Source organism: Clupea harengus, chromosome 23 (genome assembly GCF_900700415.2).
Source record: "Clupea harengus chromosome 23, Ch_v2.0.2, whole genome shotgun sequence".
In the NCBI taxonomy this organism is placed as follows: Eukaryota; Metazoa; Chordata; class Actinopteri; order Clupeiformes; family Clupeidae; genus Clupea; species Clupea harengus.
Genome location: NC_045174.1, coordinates 8,083,046 through 8,105,605, shown reverse-complemented (window position 1 = coordinate 8,105,605; position 22,560 = coordinate 8,083,046). Strand labels below are relative to the sequence as shown.

General features: G+C 45.0%; 2 protein-coding genes across 5 annotated transcripts in view; both read right to left on the bottom strand.

Annotated features, from left to right (window-relative positions):
• Positions 1-118: 118 nt before the first annotated feature.
• On the bottom strand, positions 119-3,762 carry LOC116218696. Of its 2 annotated transcripts, XM_031561157.2 has the most exons (6): positions 3,174-3,762; positions 2,730-3,057; positions 2,562-2,627; positions 1,710-1,865; positions 1,494-1,559; positions 119-778 (listed from the first exon to the last, which is right to left on the bottom strand). In XM_031561157.2, the coding sequence occupies exons 2-6, from the start codon at positions 3,004-3,006 to the stop codon at positions 666-668; spliced, it is 678 nt and encodes a 225-aa protein (XP_031417017.1). In that variant the 5' UTR covers positions 3,007-3,057; positions 3,174-3,762; the 3' UTR covers positions 119-665. The 2 variants fall into 2 exon arrangements, with proteins under 2 accessions (XP_031417017.1, XP_031417016.1); XM_031561156.2 differs by having other exon boundaries at positions 2,730-3,175.
• A 1,833-nt stretch (positions 3,763-5,595) lies between these two features.
• LOC105888767 (dynamin binding protein) overlaps positions 5,596-22,560 on the bottom strand; it is a 52,297-nt gene continuing 35,332 nt past the window's right edge. For 2 of the 3 annotated variants that reach the window (XM_031561706.2, XM_031561707.2), the window contains 13 exons: positions 15,177-15,376; positions 14,835-14,934; positions 14,352-14,499; positions 11,995-12,012; positions 10,876-11,075; positions 10,480-10,610; positions 10,123-10,227; positions 9,769-9,897; positions 9,233-9,565; positions 8,684-8,863; positions 8,339-8,537; positions 7,424-8,097; positions 5,596-7,085 (listed from right to left, as the gene is read on the bottom strand). In XM_031561706.2, coding sequence (XP_031417566.1) covers positions 6,900-7,085; positions 7,424-8,097; positions 8,339-8,537; positions 8,684-8,863; positions 9,233-9,565; positions 9,769-9,897; positions 10,123-10,227; positions 10,480-10,610; positions 10,876-11,075; positions 11,995-12,012; positions 14,352-14,499; positions 14,835-14,934; positions 15,177-15,376 — 2,603 coding nt within the window. In that variant the 3' untranslated portion in view covers positions 5,596-6,899. The remainder of the gene's footprint in view (positions 7,086-7,423; positions 8,098-8,338; positions 8,538-8,683; positions 8,864-9,232; positions 9,566-9,768; positions 9,898-10,122; positions 10,228-10,479; positions 10,611-10,875; positions 11,076-11,994; positions 12,013-14,351; positions 14,500-14,834; positions 14,935-15,176; positions 15,377-22,560) is intronic. The other variant, XM_042703342.1, reaches the window with a different exon arrangement.

Genomic DNA, 22,560 nt, shown 5'->3' with positions numbered 1-22,560 from the left:
ATACATCAGACATTTGCATTTGTTTACTGTGAAATTTGTGGAGTATAATAAATCTGCAGTTTTGTTTGGAAACATGAGGGGCGTTCCTACGGCTGAGTAGAAAACACAAGACCATGGGTTGTGGGGTAGCACACATACAGACAGAAAGCCTGTAGGTCGTTTATTATAAACCATCTCTTCAAACAGTACATGTACATAAGTTGCAGGGCAGTGTTTTTGCTTTTTATCATTTTAAATCACCCCCTTTTTTTACCCCAACACTTCAATATCCACACACCCAACTTCAAAGCTTCAAAACCCACTTCTACCTCACCTTCACAGCCCAATGTTTTTCTTTTTTCAATCAGCACCATTTTGACCATTTGATGGATGAATGGGCTGCAACAAATTAAGGGACTGTCACACTTGACTGTAATTACAGTTTCTATTGGATTAAATGTTCGCTTGACTTGACTTTTTCACAACGATGGACGAAATTCTCCAATTTGTCACTTGTCACTGTGTAACAGTTGCAAGAAATAAGCCAGGGGCAGAACAACAATGTCATGGAAACGGTGCATCAAAAGTCTTTATTTCTGTACAAAAACCCATTAAAATATAGCAAAACTGTAGGTAAACACTTTGGTAAATGCACTTTGTGCTTGGCCCCTCTATTCCCCTCTGGGCTATCCCTCCTCTGGTTTAGGATAGTATTTTTCCGCCTGCATGGCCAACATCCTCTGCCTCCACTTTTGCTGCTTGTTCAAAAAATCCCGACGTTTCTCAAGACGCATTTCATCTAGGAGAGATAGAATAAAACTAGGTAAGATACACTTTAAATGCTTTAAACTGTAAAAGACAGCCAGTCTTTCTGTGTATGTGTGTGTGGGGGAAGTGAGAGAGGGAGGGAGAGAGAGAGAGAGAGAGAGATTAGAAACAGTCTCTAATTTTGTGTTTCTAATTCTATGGAGAGGGATTTTAGCCGAAGACTTAATATTCTTCAAAACATCCTTGATATCAACTAGGAAAAAGAGAGTAGCCTACCCTACAATGAAAACGGTATAATGATAAAACAGTTTGGTATCTTTTTAATATATATAATTGCACAAGCGACACACTGCACACTGCAACACACGTGAATACATGGAGGCGACACAGGACACACACACACACACACACACGCACACGCAGGCCTGAGGTTGTTTGTGAATTTAGCTTCTGCATTTATCCCATCCCGGACTGTCCTTCCTCAAGGACCCCAGGAGCAGTGGGCAGCTTTTTTTTAAGCGCCCGGGGACCAGGTGAGATGAACCGTCTGTCTTGGTCAGGGACCGACGAAGAGTGTTCTGTTGTTTTGCATGTTTTTTCTGTTGGGGTTTTTAGTGGAGGAAACCCCTTGTGAACACGGGGAGAACATGCACACAGAAAGTTTTTCTTAACTGCCATTTTTGGCCTTTTTGGCCATACACCAACACAGCCACAAGTAAATCCTCTCATGTGTACCCATGACTTACCCAGTCTTTTTTTGTGACCAAGTAACACTCCCTCCATCTTATCAAGATGAGCCTCCATCATTCCCACTGCAGAGTCAAACATGCAGGTGAAGTACATTGTAGTCGGCCTGTTGCACTATTTTGAAGTCTTACAAACACTAAAAATGCACTAAAGTATGATCTATTTCAAATTATACTTTCAAAATAGGATAGATATGAACATAACTTAATACCCACAAGCTGCTTGGTGCTCTCGCTTAGTTTGGGGAGGGGTCTTGTGCCCCTGGCTGTCCTTGACCTCGGCATTATCAGGCCTGCTACTGTTCTGCAGCTCCTGCATCCGTTCTTCACTGTTTCTAAATCTGACCTGCTCTATTCCTTGACGCACAGCCGCTAGCACCAGAGACACAAGGAGAGAGAACCAGTTAAGCTAAATAAATGACTGCTGACAGTGGCATTTGACAAGAAATAACTGTGAATTTTACTTTCAGGGTTCTTACCCTTTTTCATTAATTTCATTCAAACAATTTCTCATGACTTTTCAAGGACCTTTAATGAAATGTCCATGACCCTCACAACCTGCACACAATTGCGTAGGCCTACTTTACTACACAGGTGGGGTGTAATTATTGAGTGAAAATGGAACAACCTTCTTCATTCTACGAACCCCCCTAAGGCTCAATGTGATGATTTTTAAATTAGCATTTTTTTGGACGTTCCCACGCAATACCTCACAATATTTTTGCGTTACCTCCCAATACTTTTAAAATATTGCGAGCTTCAGGTAATCTAAAACTATTATGAGGGAACATAAAAGCAGCCAAGAAAAAAAAATCACCACCAGGAACTTTAGGGAGCTCCGTAGGCAACCATTCTTTTTATAATAGGCTAGTTAGCTAGACCATGCCATTTAATTGTCCGAAATAAAATTAAATTTCATGACTTTTCCGAAACGTATATGTAATATAGCCTACTAAATGTCATGACTTCGAAGCTTGGAAAAGGGGATTTTAAAATTCCATGACTTTTCCAGGATTTCAATTGTATGCTGTAGTGTAGACTAGAATTACAAGACTTTCATTCACTCACCAATTTTCTTTCTCTGATCGTTTATGATTTCTTCCACCTTCTTTATTTCGGCATACTGCTGTCTAACTGTTGAGTAACAGATATACATTAAAAAAAAAATTATAGAGCATATTGGTAGGTGTCTGGTCTAACTGATCTAGCTACACATTTTGAGTCAGAGCTACTCACTCTTCTCCGTGTACACACATTCATCTCCTGATATGGACTCTTTTAAGGAGATAAGACGCTCTCTGGCCAACGCAAAGCTATTATCTGGGTGACACCGAGGTCTCTCCATCTCCAGCCCTTTCTTCTTGCTTCGATTGTGCCTCCCAAGCGGATCCGAGTCCGAGTCCGAGTCCGTTACCGCCTCACACACCAGGTCCACCTCTCGCCCAGACAAATTGACCGAGCTTGTCTTCGTTTTAAGATTACGTCTCGGTCCTAACTCATTACCTCTGTCCATCGCGTCTCCCCCTCCTTCCTGTGCATCAAATTCAGTAGTCTCATTTCCCTGCTTTGATATACAACAGCCGAAAAAATGTATCATTTTATGCGTCTGTCCTTTGAAATGTCTCGAGTAATACTGGAACAAACTTAAATATTGCAGGTGTCAGACATATTCGATCTCACCTGTATCCATAGATACGACCACGCGTTCCAGGGAAACCTATGGTTACCGCATCTTTGAAGAACCACGCTGCCGCTGTGAAGGATTCTGGCCAGACATTCTAGATTTGGGGCTCTAGAATCTTTGGTTCTATCTGTACTGTGGCACAGGCATATAGGTCTTCGTTTGCCAGTTACATTTAATAGACCTGAAGCTTATAAATACACTGTTCAAAATACATAACAAATAATAAAAAAGAAAGGAGTAAAAAGACATTTGAACAAACTGGCATTTAAGTTGGCATTTAAGGTTACCCATTTAAATTCACAGACATTTTTTTTATTACAATGTTCAGTCACCTGGCTCTTGTAGGTTTAGGATAGGGCACGGACGATCATCTTAAAATCTCTAATTACACCAAACAACAACAGAAGTGTCTCAAGAGGACACTTCAAAGTGATGAACATGCTTACATTTTTTATTTATTTTTTATTGTTGCCACGGTTTGTGACTCATGGTCTCGACTTTCTGTCAGTGGTTTTTGAAAATGAGTTAAAATGTAGGTCTTTTTGGTTCATTTGGAATTGTGGTCAAAACTCTGATAGCAAAAGGCCAATAGATCATTAACAGCCCCCTGGGCTGAGCTGGTGGTCCATTGGCCTTTTGCCCATCGTTTTTCTGGAGTTACAGACAAACAGCACACTGTTTTGCCACTCTTTTTTTAAAGATTTGTTTTTGGGCTTTTTGCCTTTAATGAGATAGGACAGTGAAGGTTTGGACAGGAAATGAGATGGAGACTGGGATCGGGAAATGACAGCAGGTCGGATTCAAACCCGTGACCCCGTGGGCGTTCAAGCCTGTATATGGTCGGGGCTGCTGCTGGCGCCACAGTGCCCCCCTTGCCACTCTTTAAAAAAAAAAAAAAAAGTCTACTCATTTACACTTCAGTGATTTTCACCAACCCTTAACAAGTCTGTAATTGACCAAGTAATTTTTCACCTTGAGCGTCTTCTAGTACCATTAACTACTTCTCTTGAACAGATGATATTTTTAAAAAGACTGCGCCAAGAATATGATTTTGAAACTCCAGGAATTGCTAACATTTTATATGATTTTCCACGCCCAATTACACTAATGTTGTGTTGATGGTGGTCTGAGAGCGGACTAGAAGTGGAACACCACCAGTGGGGTGCTGACCAAAAGCCACCGGTGGACCGATTTATGTTTGCTATCTGGGTAGTTCAATCAGAAGTTCATGCGATAGAGGTAGGATGCACCAGAGCTCAATTGCAAGTGTCGTAACAAAGGGTTTGAATACTTCTTTAGATGGGTTATTTAAGTCTTTTATTTTTTGGGAAATTAACAAAACACTCCAAAAAACAGTCTTTGTGTAGATTGATGAGAAAAAAAACATTCATTGAATCCATTTTAAGAGGAGTCTGAGACATGACAAAACGTGGAAAACTTGAAAGGGTCTGAGAACTTTCTGTATGCATTGTATGTGTGTATATATACTGATAACGTCAGTGTGGAGTTTGAGGTGGAGTCCACTGTCCCGGACGCATACTGCAAGAACGGCGACACCTCCATGTCGGGGGAGATGATGAGATCTCAGAGAGCACTCCCACCAAAGAGGACCCTCCGGCAGTGGCGGCGTATCTGCCAGACTCTTGGAGCTTGGCCTGCTCACAGCCATCCACCTCCTTTGCAGCAAGCCGCAGTGTGCCCCTAGCGCCAGGAGGAGGCGCCAGAGCTGGAGCACTTCACCGAGCTGGAGCCCTGCATGATCTGCCACGGCTGGTCACCAGCCACCCCATGACCTGTTGCACCTTGGCTAAGAAGCTCAATAACCTTAATGAGTTGAGTTGTTTGTTTGTTTACTCGTTTAAATACAAACTGTGCTTCTGCTTGGTATTCTGTGAATACCAGCGATTTCCTCAGCGCTAGTAGCAGCTGAAGCGATGCTGCTGAGGGGAATGTTAACAGCCCACTGAAACGTCCCGTTAGACCAAGAGCGACAGCCACGTATTTTATTCAAATATCTGTATATTTGCAGAACTCTTGACTCTAATTCTATGTGGCACACTCACTCTCTCACCCTCTCTCTCACACACATATACACTGGAATATTAGTTTAATAAGCGGTGTAATAAGCGTGATTCCGCTGCGCATCGGGGTCCTCTTCGTCCCGTCTGGATTTATTTTCCAATACTGACCGGTGGACTACACATCATCCCTTACACATCAGATGCAGCATATGTAGTTTTGTCATGTACTTCAGACTCCAAACTCAAAGTGTGGCTTGTTCTTTGTGTTTCAGCTGAGCTGTACATTCGCTGTATCCAGCCTCCTAAGTGTGTAAAGAACACAGCCTCATTGCCAATGGTTGTTCTGTCAATACACTGCAGAGTTAAAAATGAAATCAAGTTCACTGTGCATCTTCTGTTTTTTTTTTTATTACTTTTTTATTTGTTCCAAGATGAAGACCTGAGACATCTTCCTTACACAAACATTCCCACAGGGATAATCAACCAGATTGTATATGCTTATGCTTTCACATGTTCAAAATAAAAAAAATACTGAACGTCCACTGCTGATTTCATACACATCCATCCATCCAACCACCCATGTAAGGCAGCTGAGTTTCTAGCCGGGGTGGATGGGTGGGTGGGGGGGGGGTGTTGTCACCAGCTGGTGAAACTTCTGGAAGAATCAGAGAGGGCTCCGTCTTCACTCGGGAGTGTGAGATTGTCTAAGAGCAAGGCTGGAAGGGAGTCCAGTTGTGGTGACCATAGATATTCTCTCCACATCAAACTCAATCCATTCTTTTGACCTTCATTCCTCAAACACACACACACACACACACACCCATGCACACACACACACACCCATGCACACACACACACACACACACACACACACACACACACACACACACAAAGACACTTTTTGACATCCAATACTCCATCCTCTCAGCAGTGTATCGTAGGGAGTTACTCTATCATGCCACTCAACCACTCAAGAGTCTGGCTTCAAAGTTCATCGTCATCTTCCACAGGCTAGCAGTAATAGCAAGGTTACAAGTCTGCAACCAAGACATCCTGTCAAACAGTCTAATACAAAGTCCATCCTGTAGAATGTGTAGTGTGCCCAAAAGACGCCTCTAATGGATGGGTAGGGGATCTTCGTCGCCGTCAACATAGTCCTTCTCTACCTCACCCAACATTGTGGGGTATTAGAGAGGGATACAGAGAGAGTGGGAAGAGATGAAAGAGTAAGACAAGGATCGAAGGGAAAGAAGGGTCTTTAAGTATTCTCACGGAATCCTCTCTCTGCACGCAAAATGGATCAGCAGCTCTTCTTATATAAAAAAAAAGTCCACCAGAAATTTCTCCCAAGACTGTCTCCCTTTTTCCTTCTCTTTTCAGCATCCACTCCAGCATATTCGAGTTGTCCATGATTTCAAACAAGAGGGGAAAAAATTATGATAAAAAATAAGGCACCACCACGTTACACCATCACTCCTTTGGGGTTCGTGTTTCTGCAGGGGAGAGAGTGGCCTCCTTTTGCTAACCTCTCAAAGTGTTCTCCTTACAGGGAACCAATCCCACCACCCTTATATCAGTCTGGGGGGAGGGTTCCGAGGACTAGGAGGAGGAGAGGAGTGTGAGTTTGTGTCACACCTCCATGAGATGAGAGGAGAGCATGTTTGGGTCTGAGTGCGTTTGGGGGGTGGGGTGGGGAAGGGTTCAGGTGTACTCGGACTTGCGGATGTAGTTGGAGGGCACGTAGCCACGGTTACCCCCGGCTTCGCCGAGCCACCACTCGTGATTGCCCGTCATGTCGTGGAACTCCAGAATGCGGACGCGCTGGTTGGCCGAGATGCTCAGCTCGTTGGCACAGCGGGCACTGAAGGGGTAGAGGGCGTAGTAGATCTGGGGAGGAAGTCATAAATTACATTAATACCGGATGAATACAATTTTATGTGTGCACACTGCACATATGGTACTTCACACATGAAACCCTTGCAAAGCCGGAGATGAAGCTTCTTTTGAAGCATGTTGTGATCATCATTCTCCTTTTCTTGAATATGAATGAATTTTAACAAAAAAAAGGTCACATGGTTTGGTTAGGATAATGACCCATTTGAATAACTTGGATCCCATTGGCATTAGGTGAGACAATTCCTTAATATATTGTCAAAATCTTAGCATTACTATCCTGGTACAAAGAAAGCAGCAAATCTATGTAGAACAAAGTGGTTCTGCCTTACCTGGTGCCCATCCAGCTCCGGTTCTCCCTCTGCCTCTGGCTCGCTGTACTCCTCCGGGGGGTACTGAGAACGCCTCGGGGCCGCCCCGGCATCCCTGTTCCGTCTCTGGTGTGAGCTGAAGGCAGCGTGTGATTGGCCGTACCTCTGTGATGTCTCCAGCAACGACGAGTTCCTACTGGACGAGCAAGAGTCCGTCTCGGAGGAGTCCGAGAACTCTCTGTGATTGGTCGGAGTGGAGTCAAACGAGTCCCTGTGTCCTGTGGGAATCCTGTAAGACGAGGAGTCGGAGGAGGAGTCTCTGTGATTGGCTGTGTTTCGATAGCACGTGTCACTGGACAGTTCTCTGTGATTGGCTGAACTCCTGTGGGAGGAGTCCGAAGGGTCTCTCTGATTGGTGGACTGGCAGTTGGGGGAGGGGTTGTGGTGAGAGGGGGCAGAGTCCTGTGTGGGGCGGGGGTGTGAGTGGCTAGGAGGCGGCGCGGCTGTGGAGAAGCTGACTGCGGCGGTCTCCTGGTTGAAGGTCAGCGTGCTGTTGCTGTTCTGCCGGGAGAAGACAGGGGAGGAGCCGCCATAGCCTGACTCATTGGACGACTGGCTCTCAATGGAGACATCCGACTGGCTCCTGCGTGGGTTGTAAGGCTTCAGGAAGGAGCTGTACACAAAGCCCTTGGTGACTGTAGAGAAGATAAAACCATTAGGAACAAATAGGTGACATGTGGGATAGGTGAAGATAATGACCCAGATTTTCAGACACAAACCTAAATTCATTTGTAATAAAGGGATACGCTGAAATTCACAATCTACTGTGGGACATTTTTAACCCTTCAAAGGAAGGAATAAGCTACAATCACATTCTGCAAACAACATGGATTGATTAGCAGTTTCACCAATCAGGAGCCATAAAACAATACCCACCCCCATTGTCGATGAGCCAGCGATTCTGGCTTCCCATTGGGTCCTGCTGTTTGATCACGCCCACAATGTCTCCCTCCAGCACGGACACATCCAGGTCCTGCGCTGCGTTAAAGTTGCGCTCGGCCTGAAAGAGCTTCTCGGGGCCGTAGCGCGCTAGCAGGCCAGCTCTGTGCTCATCCGTCTGCAGCACATAGTTAGGCTGCAGGAAGAACAGAAAGACAGGGAAAAAACAGAAATGAATGAATGTGTCACTATTGTGCATTTATACATATCTCTAAATGAGGTTGCAGTATGGACTGCTTAAAAAGTTTTGTAGGGATTTTGTTGGGATTTGTTTGGACTTACTGGTCCTTGCAGCTGCTTCTTGGAGGTCTGCTTTTCAAGGGTCTTCTTCTCGAAGGGCTTGCGTGCTAGGGGCAGGTTCTCGGGGAAGAAGCTGAAGTTCTGCAGGAGCTGCAGCACCTTGCTATGTTCCTCTTGGAACATCGATATCAGGTTCCCTTCTGTCCCACAGATGCCCGAGAGCTGTGAAACACACGCACATAGACATCTTAACATATGAACATATCTCTTTCGCTCTCTTTTGTTCCTCTCTATCATTCTCTCCCTCTTTACCATAATAACCCACTATTTCTAACTCTCTCATCCTTCTTCCCTCTCTCAGTTCCCTGTAGCAGGGGTTGAAAAGCTTCTCTCCTCCCACCAATCTTAACCTTATCTGTAGCAGTTTTTTTACATATGAAGAGAAACACTCTTCCCTTATCGCCTCCCATTCTTCTTCTCTTCTCCTTTGCCATTTTGGTCACTTTTCCTTTTCCTCTACATATTTCCTCCCCTCTCTTCATCTCTCTTCCACTCTTCTCCTCCTCCGCCTCACTCCCCCCTCTTCCTCACCTGTAGCAGTGGCTGCAGCTCTCCGAGCGTGAACTGCATGAAGTCGCGCTGGGCCTGGGCGAAGGCGCGCACGCAGCCCGTGAACAGCTCCTCGGCGGCGTGGTGGAACTTGGGCAGCTCGTCCAGCAGCTGCGCGTTGAGCGCCTCGTAGTTGTTGCGCGCCGCCTGCAGCTCCTCCTGTGCGCGCCGCTCGCGCAGCCGCTCCGAGCGCTCCTTGCAGTTGTCGTAGTCCAGCAGCTTGTCGAAGCGCTTCTGGATGAGCTTGTGCGGCCCGGCGAACATGGAGAGCAGCTGGTTGAGCGGCTTGATGACCAGCGTCTCTGTACGCTCTTTCTGCTCACGGCAAAGAGTGAGAGAGAGAGAAAGACAGAAAGAGAAAGAGAGAGAGAGAGAGAACAGGAGAATGCAAAAAGGGGACTGTCAGATAGAAAATGCTAAATAAAACATATAATGGTGATAATTAAGGAAACCAGGATACCACTATATGGATCACAGGCTCATTTGCAAAGAACAGAACCACAGACTAGTGCACTCACAAAATCCGTGAACTGCTTATCACTGATGCAGCGGTGAGCTCTCTGGAAGCGCTCCGGGTCTGGGTGTGTGCGGTCTGTGTAGACGTCACAGAAGCTGATGGCAGCCAGCACCTTCACGGAGGCCGACTCCTGAAAGAGAAGCATGGTTAGCACAGTGTCTGGACTGTAACACTAATCATGTACATCAATCAATATCTTCACTCCAATCGAAGTATGGACTATGATGTTATGGCAGCGATACTGAAAAAGATGTTCTATTAATAGTTGGTGGTAAGCAGTTGTATCACAGGGGGTAACAGCAGGTACAGTGAATGCCAGTTTTGTTTGCGTCTTATTTGAAAGCAGTGCTCTTACCCTGATGTGCTGCAGGTAGAGGGAGATGTCCCGAATGAACGATTTGATCAGCCGCTCTTGTAACCTAAAACGCTTCTCTGCGTCATCGAATGCTTCATCTTTGACCTGTGGTGGAGTGCAGATAGATAGGGAGATAGAGAGAAAGACACACACACACACACACACATACACACACACACACGCACACACACACACACACACACACACACACACAGAAAGAGACACAGGAAGAGGGAGACACAGATACCATCAATAAAAAGAGCTGAATATTTTGGGCACCACACAGCATCAACCTAATGTTGTGGAGATGCTTGTGGTTCCTGCTGTGGTGATGATGATGATGATGATGATGCCTACCTGTGGGGAGATTCCAGTGAGGTGTTTGAGGTGGCTGCTCACGCGGTTGGACTTCTTTATGATTGAGTGCATGCTCAGCTTGGAGATCTTGTCGATGAGAGTGTCCTCGTCTACCTTGCGGTACTTTACCACTGTTGGACAGAAGAGGGCGCACTAGTGTCAGACCTGCTGCTATAGGGCCTAATGGAGCCATATACTGAGGTAAAGTGAGGCACTAAAAACTTAACAGATAAAGTGTTAACATGACATGTCACCTAAATTAAACTTGCACTCTGCTTTCATTTTGATAACCACTTCCTTATTATCATAAACACAGACATGACTCACTCCCTCACACACACACACACACACACACACACACACACACACACACGCACACGCACAGACAAATCTTACCAAGGTCCTTCCTCCTCTTGTACTCATTGATGTTGACATTGATCTCCTTGATGGACTGCACAGCGTCAACGAGCTCCTCGCGGTCGTGGTGCGACTCTGGTGTGGCGTTGAGCAACTCCATCAGCAACAGAGGGTAGCGCATCACCCTCTGGACCGGCTTGATGAGGAACGAACCCAGGTTTATGTAGTTTGTCTTTCCCCTGTGAAAGAGAGAGAGGGGGAGAGAAAGATGGAAGGAGAGAAAGAGAAAGGGAAAGGAAGAGAATGAAATGAAGGACATGTACTCATTGCCAGGTTATATGGCTTTGTTATGAACTCAACAAGAGAAATCCACACATAGTAAACAGACTCTCTCACCCTGCTCACAGAAACTTAAACACCCTTTCAACCTTAATGTGAAACTCAGTCAAAACAAAAACTCTTCAGTCTAAACAAAGGTCTACCCTCCTGTAAAAACTGTAATGGCCGACAATGGCCAGAGAGTAAGAATAGAACATACTAATACCAATATTTGTTCAGCAAAAAAGGGTGTTCATAATTTCCTGATAGGTATGAGAGAGTGTACAAATAAATGGTGTTGAAGCTGTGTACAAATGGCCATAGCATTTATGCTGCCAGTATTGGCGAAGCCGTGGAAAAAGAGCTCTTTGTTAACATAGAACAGATTGAGGGAAATCCTTATGATTTGAGATCCACCGTTACAAACACACCAAAGAACATCAAAGTATGAGGCACAGCGGATCAAAGCTCTAAATCCCCAGCACACATCACAAGATCAACAGCCAGTTTTTTAGGGAAGGGACAAAACACAGAGTCATGAGAAGGCAAAAGCATAAGCTCACTTAACCCAAAGGGAAGGATGGTAACATCACAACACACACACCACACCACACAAATACGCACAATACACCACACCACACAATAGAGCGTCACGGATCACACAATCCCATTGATCGCACACAGGATGGAAAAAGAAAAAGAGAGAAGACAGAGAGAGAGAGAGAGAGAGAGAGAGAAATGGCCGAGGAGGAGGAAGAGGAGATTGGGTTATGTTAGCAGATTAATGAGCATGCTTATCAGGCGCTTCTCATGCAGAGCCGTTGGCTTGGAAGGACTTACCACTCGCGATACACCGCTCTGCCAGGTGGGGGAGGAGAGAGAGAGAACAGAAAACAAATGCTCAGCATTTAATGACCTGAACTGTAGAGCGTATCAGTCAGTCACACTCATAGCTCAACGAAGGCTGCATGAACAGTCCCAAACGTACTGGTATTTGATATATACAAAATGTACAAGCCACAATGAGGAGGAATAGATCATTAATCATCTCTCCTCACTAGGCCTAAGGCAACGTAATGTCACCAAAACCATGTTAAAACTCCCAGAACAGTAGGGAAATAGGAAGACCATCTCGCCACAACGCCTTGAAGGGCTTGGAAAAACATTTTTGACCAAATCTCTAGTATCTGATCATTAAGCAAGGGGAACCATTGTTTCTTTCTTTGCAGTGGACTCCGGACTTTTACTTGTGTATCCACAGGTCTGTGTGATATGCAACTCCCTAGTACACACACACACACACTAGTGGACACTAAGTCACTACTGCATCGGAGCCCACTTTTCATCAGTGGGTTCATAGAGCATAGAGCACTGGGATCTGAAGGAATGTCTGGGGGGTGAGTGAGCTGACATTGGCCCGACACAGGGCCCAGTCACCCTGCTCAGTCAAGTTTTCAGGGCGGGATCAGAGGGCGCCACGGTTCATACAACAGAACGGCAGTCCACCCCTGCAAAGTTAATAAGTCACCCCGGCGCCATGGCAACGGGTGCCCCTGGCGACCCACTTTTTAGAGCTCCTTTATGAGCTAACCTTTTGGCTCCTAGCAGCTCCCCCAGTGAGGGAGAGAAACTAAATGAATGTGAGAGAGCGAGAAACAGGAGAGAGGAATGGGGAGAGAAGTACAAGCTCAATCCTCCAGGTCCCTACAGACTCACGTGTCTTGGACAGTGCAGAATGTGATTAAATGAACGGCCAATGTCCACAAACAGATAAGGAGAAAGTGACAAGCCCTTTCCACTAACCTCAACTCTCAAACCTGAAGATTTTGATCTCCGCTTCCACGACATCTAGCCAAAACAACCATGAGTTTCAAGACCTAAGCGTTGCTATGCCACTCAGAAAAAAACCAAAGCTGTTTTCAAAAACATATTTTCAGTCCAACGCTCAACACAAAGGATGTTTGGAGTTCAGGCACTGAGACGGAGTCTAGGGCCAAACGCAGCTTTAATTATTGCCTGCCTGTCCAAGAGTTAACAAAAAAACCCTCAAAGAAAGGATGTGGTTCTTAGCCTGAAACAATGCGAGGTTAAGTGGTAGGTGAGCTGCATGGAGTGTGTGTGTACACACACAGACACAGACACACACACACAGACACACACACAGACACACACACACACACACACACACACGTGCACCTTGCTGAAAGATGGAGTGAAACCAGCAGGGGAGTGGAGTAGTTGGGTTGGTGGGGCTGAAACCGGGCGAGGCACATTCTTCAACTACTATGCATCACTAAGCTGGACTGGGGAGACTGATGACTACAGCACACACACACACACACACACACACACACACACATACACACACACAATCTTTGAAAAAAAAGAGACTGTTTACTTTCAAACAATTTCCTTGCGAAATGCAATGGACCAACAACAATGTCTCAAACCTACAAGTTCCACCCACCGGAACAGTTTCTATTATTTGAAAGCAAACAGATAAGATAATCTCAGTACCACCACCCCCACACACATGAAGGGTTTACAAGGCACACAGCTGACTCCATGAGATACCATTTCATTTCATTACCTGCCAGGCATAACCAGGTCTCTTTCAGAAGTATTAACAGATATCGCCAAACTAGGAGTCCACCTTTCCATTTGTCTGTCCTACTACTACTTAAGTCTTCTTTTCACTTCCTTCTAATCCTCAAATCAACTGACCTCTTGTGACCTGCCCAATGACGAGTCAGTGAGACACTGTGCTTTAGTTTTCATGTTCACCTGCTAATAGACTCACAAGTACTTGGAAGACATGACTTGTGCTCAACCAGCATCATTAAAAGCAACACAAATCGTGGTATGGTCCCAAGTGGTTACATTTTCAAACATGGTCTTGTTAGAAAACATTCCTGTTGAACACCACACACATGCATTTCAATGAACCTTGAAAATTCATCGGTCATAAGTTACAAAACCCCATTTGCTGTTAAAGAACACATGACAAGAGGCAGGTATTCCTCTATGCCACTAGATACCCTGTGGACAAGAGAGAAACACCAGTTTCAGGCTGTCATGGACATGCATTATAAACCACACCATGCAGTCTTGAAGCAGTATTCAGATTTTGTGGGTTCGGCACTCTGCTTCCATACAGAGACCACCAGGATTTCCTGGGTCAGCTGTTGCCTAGTTACCTAAGCTTCTCCAGACACTCCAGCACGTGTTTATGAATGATCTCGTCCTTCTCGTAGCTCTCCAGCAGAGAGATAGCGTCATCATGGTTTTGGCAGTAGATCTTGTAGACCTCCTCCAGTTCTACCTTGAAGTCCAGAAACACTTTCCCTGGAAGACAAAAGGGCCAGATGTCAATGCCACTTGTCAATCTAGTTTGTTTCAAAATGGAACTAATCAGGCATTTGATGAAATGTTCATCAAAACATCAAAATAGAGATATTAGTGCCAGAGATGACAGATCTTCCGTGAGCATTTTACATGATCACAAGTTAAAATTAAGAAAAAGCCTCTCAAAGAGACCTGTTGATCCAAGTGCTAATTTCATCATTAGTACACTAATTTCAGCACACTTGAAAGACAGACTGCCACAGAACCAGCATACAGAGAACCAGATCCACCTCCATCATACTAGATACCGATGAGTGATAGGTCCACATACTCACCAATGGAGTCTGTGTCTACAAGGGATTTGTACAGGCGACAGGAGAGATCAATCACAGAGCCGATGTTCCCAAACAGACCGTCATGGTCCACATTCGGCACCTACAGGTCACAATGGATAAACCACGACTGAGATTTACAACAGGTTATTTACGCTGCAATGATATTTAGTGTAGGCTAATGCATTCATCAGGTTTATTACTCCACCCAATGCAAAATGATAAAAGCACCCAGGGAATGAACTTGGAAGGAACAGAGAAAAGAGAGAGAGTAGAAAAGACATTGGGGAGATGGAATATTGTGTATGAGCAACACTGAGGATAATGTGCGGAATCTTGACAAACCTGCTTCTGTTTGAGAGGCTGGATGATCTCCTTCACGCACATCTGCAGGTCCTTGATATAGTCCTTCTCTGTCTGCAGGAGCTCCTCGATGACCTTTGACCTCTTCTCCAGCATCCTTTGCTCAGGGTCTTCGCTGGTGGTGGCTGCTGAGACCGGAGCGGAGTCCAGGGACTTGGGCTGGGTGGACAACAGAGTCATCTCTGAGAGAAAGAGAGAGGGGGCGAAAAAGAGAGAGAATACGTCATTGACCTTGCATAACGTTAAACAGAGCTACTAAGCCTATGCAAGCCTTTCAATACCGAACGGTCAGTTCCAACACAATAGTCCAACGCCAACTCACTGCCACTGCAGACAAAGACATGGGACGCGAGCAGTTACCATAAGAAAGAAAGCACAAAAATGACTCAGAGCATGTCTGACTGCCTTTGATCTTTATTTCTGGATGTGAGTGTCTTCTGGCTGGCTAGGGCCAGGATGGTAGGGAAATTGGGGGTTTGGTGGGGGGGTGGGGGGGTTCACGCACTGCTGGAGTTCCACAAAGGGGCCCTGGACTTTGCCTTTTGTCCGTGCCACAATGGACTATCACAGCAGCCAGGGCAACATGGCCGCACTCAAAGCAAAGCGAGGTGGAAAAATGGGGGTCTGGGGGCATTGTGGAGGGGCCCAGGGAGGACCCTCACACACACACACACACACACACACACACACACACACACACACACACACACATATCCCTAAATAGTATTTTATGATGCCAAAATAGAAGACAGCAGATTATGCCAATAACAATAAAGTCAGATGTGTAAAACAAGAATGTGGACATAAAATATATCAAATGGCAGAATCAAACTGCAATCTATGCAAGGCCCGAAATGCATCAGTTCAAGCAAGCAGCCTACTGCTGTGAAGCTGCCAGCTGCCTGCGGTCACTGTGACAACTGCGTTCTGAGACGACGCTGAGACAGGTCGCTGCCTCTAAAGCTGCCCGCTGTCCTGCCCAATGGAAGCTGACCGCACGGTTTTCACACATGAGGAAGAATAAAAAAGGCAACGCTACTGCTGTGGGATTGAAAATTGAGATGATGTGCCACTGCTGTGCTGTGGAGAGCTGTTTCGGAGAGGGTGGTGTCTGTGCTGCTACCTAACAGCCTAGTCTAACATCTACATCTAACAACACCAGAGAAAATGGATTTCATATTTTAAAACTATTTTAAAAAGTGACTATTTAAAAAAGACTAAGACTATTTTAAAAAGCAGTTTGATCAGTGAGACCTCCATTTTAGAATATCAGAAACAAGTGGCTGGGGTTTTAAGAAGTTTTTCAGTTTTAAGAGCCCAGTCATCAATCTTCAGAGTGTTGACTGTATTGTTTAAGCAGCAGATAAGGTCATCATAAGGGAAACGTCTGGCTTAGCCTGCAACCGTCTCGGGGTTGACCCATGGCTGCTAGCAGAAGAATCCACATAAAATGACTTCCTACAACATTCTACAACTCCACGGTTTTGCTTTGTTTCCTCTCATCTCTTGGCACGCCTGAATTGGCCCTCATGGATGTATTTGAACCCTACCGCTACCTCTGCACGTCTATACCTATTCTTACATTTGTCCCTACGTTTTCCATGGGGATATCCCTTTGCAAGTGACCTCATACCTCTGCAAATCTTGAATGTTGCTGATTCATTAAAAGAGCAATCCTGGATTAGCAAATGCACCAAATGGCACAGAGTTACGAAAGAGATGATTCTTCAGCTGTGTACATGCATACGCAACAGGCGAGGGCTAGAAAGGTGTTGTGTTTGGGTATACTATCTTAAAATACCCTGGATTTTACATATGAGATTTCCTAATTATTTTGTAATGTGGTGAGTGGTAAAATCCCACACTCAGCTAGAGTATGGCTTGTAGTATGGAATTAATGTGTCTGCATATGGCTTCTAGTATGGACTTTATGCGTCTGTGTATGACTTCTAGTATGGACTTTAAGTGTTTGCATATGGCTTCCAGTATGGACTTCATGTGTTTGCATATGTCTTCAAGGGAGCAGCTCCAAAGCCTCTCTGTTTTTCTCCTCATACACCCTAATCTTTTTGTTTTCTCTTTCATGGTCTTTGGTTGTCTGTCTTCTCTCTCTTTCTCTCTCTGTCTGTCTCTTTCTCCCTCTCTCTCTCTCTCTTTCTCTCGTTCTCTCTCTGTCTGTCTCCCTCCCTCTCCCTCTCTCCCTCTCTCTCTCTCTCTGTGTCTGTCTTGTAGGGGGTTCTGTCTGATCCCTCCACCACCTGCCCCCCAGTCCTCCTCCATATAAGGCTTATCCATCTGCGGATGGCTCCTCTGATCCTCTAATGTCTTCTGACTCTTTTCTCTTTGAATGAAAACAGATTTCAGATATACTTCAAAACACTTCTTTCAGAATACAGACACAGACAGAAAAAGACATGCATTCTGGGAAATAAGAGAGTATGTTCATCGGTGGGCCGTGACTTTTTGAGTGTTTAAGAGTGTGGCCCCTACTCTGTGTGCCCACTCCCAGTCCATCATCCACCCTCCGAAGCGCCATGTGTTACTCCACTTCAGGGCAACAGGGCCCAGTACCACCATGCCACACACTATATATATATATAGACACACACACACACACACACACACACACACACACATATATACTTAATTTGATTCCACATTACGTAAGTCAAGTTTCATCAGGAATCAGATTTTTCTGAATATTTTTTCGCTGAAATTTAAGCAGCTCAACAGTCCATTATGGGTTTTACAGTTCAAGGGTAGAGGGAACATCTCTTCCAAATAAACATGCTTCCTATAATTGCTGATATTGAGCAGTACTTTGCCTTTGTTTAATGTAGCTCCGCAATGCAAAGTCCACATACCGCTAGCCTATGAACATGACCAAAGCTGCCAAAAACTAGAACAATCAACTGACATTTGTCTTTTTGAACAGTATGATTCATCCAAAACAGATCGAAGGCACATGAAATTTCAAACATTTTAACTTTTTTCTGAAAAATAGAAACTCACACACACACACACACACACACACACACACACACACACACACACACACACACACACACACACACACACACACACACACACACACACCTGTTCTGACTCACGTCCAGTCAGTGGGAATGATGGCTCTCATTGTTTGGGTCTGAGCTACGTGGTTAACATTCAAAAGTAAAGATTCTGTCACGATGGCTCACACCGCAGACGTGTATGCTGGGAGCTCGGCTGTGACCAGGGAGGAGTGCTTATGTGGGCGAAGCGGGAGGAGCAGGTGATAAGACTCCAGTTCCCTCTTACTTAGACACACACACACACTCACACACACACACACACACACACACACACACACACACACACACACACACACACACACACACACACACACACACACACACACACACACACACACACACACACACACACACACACACACACAAAATCTCTTCGAAAGCAATGACTCATTTACTGTCAGCTTTTACTCCCTCTAATCTTATGAAGTCCCAGTCTTGGACTCTATCACCTCATTAAGCCCTTTCCTTACAGACCATGAATAAGTGAAACAACTGCAACAATATGACATGGATGACAGTGAGCAAACTAGCTAGCAGCCAACTGCATTGCCAGCAGCCAACAGACCAGCTAGTACTGACAAAGTCTATCTAACTTGCCAACGTATGTATTTTTCACATTTTCCCAGGATTTCTGAATTTTTCCAAAACTACATAGCGAAAAGCCCGGGCAGGTACAAGGAACGACAGTTGTGTTTATCTCTCCTCAAATGTTATAAAAAAAACTAGCTACCTACAAAAACATATATTTTTTTAAAAACAAATGGTAAAACCCTGCATGCCAATTTAACCAAACACTCTCCTGCCCCTGCCAAATGGCATTCAGCGTGAATCTCCTCCGTGTGAATGTGCCCTCAGTGCCATATGCTGTGTGTTTGTGAATGGGGGGGACGGGGGGGGGGGGGGGTATGCCCTACATGTGCCAGTGTACACTGCTGGTATGTGTGCCATGGCCTGGTGAAGGGCCTTATGGGTAATCAGCGACCGGACCACACAGAGGCCAGTCTCTAGCCTGGGGTGCAGTGGAAGTAATTGGTCATGGCACAGTGTTTGGTCTCTCGCTGTAGAGAGAGGGACCCCCCCTCCTGTCCAACCTTCAGCCCACAGATCCTAAAGTGGCTCACATAGGACACTAAAGGGAGGGGACGGAGGCCCGGGAAAAAGTGGGGTGTTGGGGGTGGAGTGGGGGGTGGTGGTGAACAATACCAACAGGAGTAAATGTGTTGTTTGCATACATAGCTTTCCCTAGTGAATGTACAGCACTGAAAATGCTTGCTGATGGTGACTTCATGTCTATTAAAAAGGCAAGAAAAAAACATCTGTCGATACTATTAAAATTGACTACAATAAAACTAAATTTGTATGGCTTTAGAAGCCAGATACATATTGTGAAAAAAACTTCGACTGCACAAAAAGTTAAAGTGGTTTCATATCTTGAGTAGAGGGTAGGACTAAGAGGGACACACTAGTTGTATGAAAGTCTGAAAGTGATGACAGCAACCATACACTTCAAATCAACTTGCTAAGAGCATAACCAACACCAAAAGTGGAGATGACCAGACTCAAAAAACAGCCGATAACCTTACAGACCTCCTCCACAAGCACACATTCAAATTTTCAGGGCCAAGTAAAAAAAAGTTCACAGACAGCCATTTCAACATTTCCATAAATATGTCAACAAATTAACATACCATTCCTGTGAAAACTTTCAACTTTACACTGATAGACTTGCATGTTGTAAACCATGTTTGCCTCTATAAATGTATTCCTTAGGCTCTCTCTCAATAGGCATGGAAACGAGCCAGCATCTAAATCATGGCATATGTATGGGAACACAAAGATACAAAGGGGAACAGGGCTCACTGGAGACCACGGCAAAGGAACGATTTTCACGCTCCACAAATCACTTCAGCTTCCTTTTCAAAAGAGCCGTGGCTAATCAAACCAAACATGACGCGTCGCCCACAAAGGCAACCTGGGCAAACAGGAAATTAATGAGATCGGCCCAACAGAGATGCATACTACTGCAGACACCATTATACCCTGAGAGCCCAATTTACATCGGTGAGATGTGCGCCGAAATCGAGGAGTCGCAACTGAAAGGCACTCGAAAGGAGCAGCATGATCTTAAGAAGTTGGGAGTATGTGTGTGTGGTGCGTGTGTGTGTGTGTGTGTGTTCAGAAGCTCAACCTCTGCACTTTCACCCACCTGTTAGCGCATACACACACACTTGTCCTCCCAGCTGCCATAGACACATCCGCGCGCATCCAGTACACAATCTTAAGGAACTCGAAATGAATGCATTCCTCTCCTTCAAGGCGAAAAAAGGTTTTGTCTCACTGTATCCCCGCTACTCTTAAACTCCTTCAAGTTCAGGCTCCTTTCTCTCCACACATTTCCATCTGAATGCATGGGAACCACCACACCGATTACACACACACGCGCATGCATGCATGCACACACACACACACACACACACAGACACACATATTCACTCACACACTGAGGTACTCACAAAAGTCTGGAACCAGAATCCTGGGACTGGGTTCCATTCCCAACAAGTTCCCCTATTGGCTGGCTTTGTTCAATCAGCTCTGACTAGGAACTAATTGGGTGATAATGACAATGAACACTAGGGACTTTCTAAAAGATTGTCTCTCATCTCAGGGTGCATGAGAGAAAGTGGAACGGGGCTCAGACACAGATACATATTCCATGCTTCGGTGAAAATCTGTGCCAGGTTTTTTCGATGTGCCAATCACTCATCAAAGCCCGCCCCACACAGCCTGAATTCCATTAAGATCTTAAGGTTCTTTCAACAGTGAGGCCCTCAAAAGCAGAAGCTCTCTTTGGGGTGTGTGTCTCTGTGTGTGTGTGTGTGTGTGTGTGTGTGTGTGTATGTCTCCCCATGTGTGTGCGAGACCCTCTGCTCTTCAGAGAGGAGACAGGTGCATGTGTCAAAGCATGGGGTTCTGGTTTTCATTTAGAGTGGTGTGGTATTTGAGTGCATCTGTTTGGCATCTGTTTAACAGTGCTGTAAAGTTGTGAGTCTGTCTCTCCCTATGTGTTTGTGTGTGTGTGTGCATGTGTGTGTGTCAGGTCTTCACAGACGAGACAGGTGCATGTGTTAATGTATGGGCTCTGAATGCCATCGGCAGGGTAGGGTAGGCTGTTTTACATCTGGTTAAGCAAGACAGTGCTGTGAAGTTCCTCTAGGCTCTAGTTAACCTTGTTTGGCTGAAAGAAAGAATACTTTAAATAATACCTAATTGCATATTTAGTTCACCTGTAATTGGTGGGATAACTCCCTAACTAAGGTGATTTGTGATCCTTTGGGACTGCTGAGAAGAATTTGTCTGGAGGGTTAAGGTCATAAGCTGAAGACCAGTAATTCTAAATCACCCACTTGAAGATATTTCTGACAACAGAGATATAGTGATACTAGAACATAATACAACTGATGTAGTCCTTGTGTGTCAAAGAGTAAACTTTGCAGCAAAATAAACCTGAATAATTCTGAATATTCAGGTTTTTCTGTCTGTGTTTGATACATGAGAGGTGTAGCATATACACAGCCTATAATACTCTAAAGTCTAAAGACTTTCTTCGTGAAATATTTGAGGAGTGTAAGACAAACTTTATATACATTAAGAATTAAGACAAATCGTAAGACAATATAGGATCAAGTTTACAACTTGAAAGGTAAGGCAGAGAAATTCAAACCCTTAAATCTCTAAGGACTAATCCTGGGACTGTCAGAATATTTATGAAACCCTAGAGTACAGAAGGAGAAGGAGAGTCAGGTTTGTTTTCACGTGAAGCTACGACGCCTGTGTTTACCGCCTCACACTGCCTGCTGAGCTGGCTCCGTGGAAACGTTTGTGTATCGGCCCGTTGCGTCGACTGAGGTCACGCACAATCTGTGTGCACTGCACAAAGTTCACCGGCAGAATGCCTAGTTTCCTTGGCAACGGCTCTGCTGGGCCTCAGATATCGTGCCAAAGCCTGTTGAGTGCGACAGACAGACTCTTAAGAGGCCCGGAGCAGCCAAAGCCAAAGAGTAATGCCGGTGACTGCACTTGGACCAAGTAAACCTCCGACGGCTTTGGAGCTTTGAGCGTGACTTGAAACTGCATGTAAACATTACAAGGGGAGGATGTATATTGAAGAATAAACCAACTTTTGCGAGGGAATATTGTTTAATATAAGGCCTTGTTTCAAAATCTCTGCATTGGCGGATCTAGAGACAGCCCAAACACAGTGGCTGTTCTTTGTTGTTTTTGTTGTTGAATGT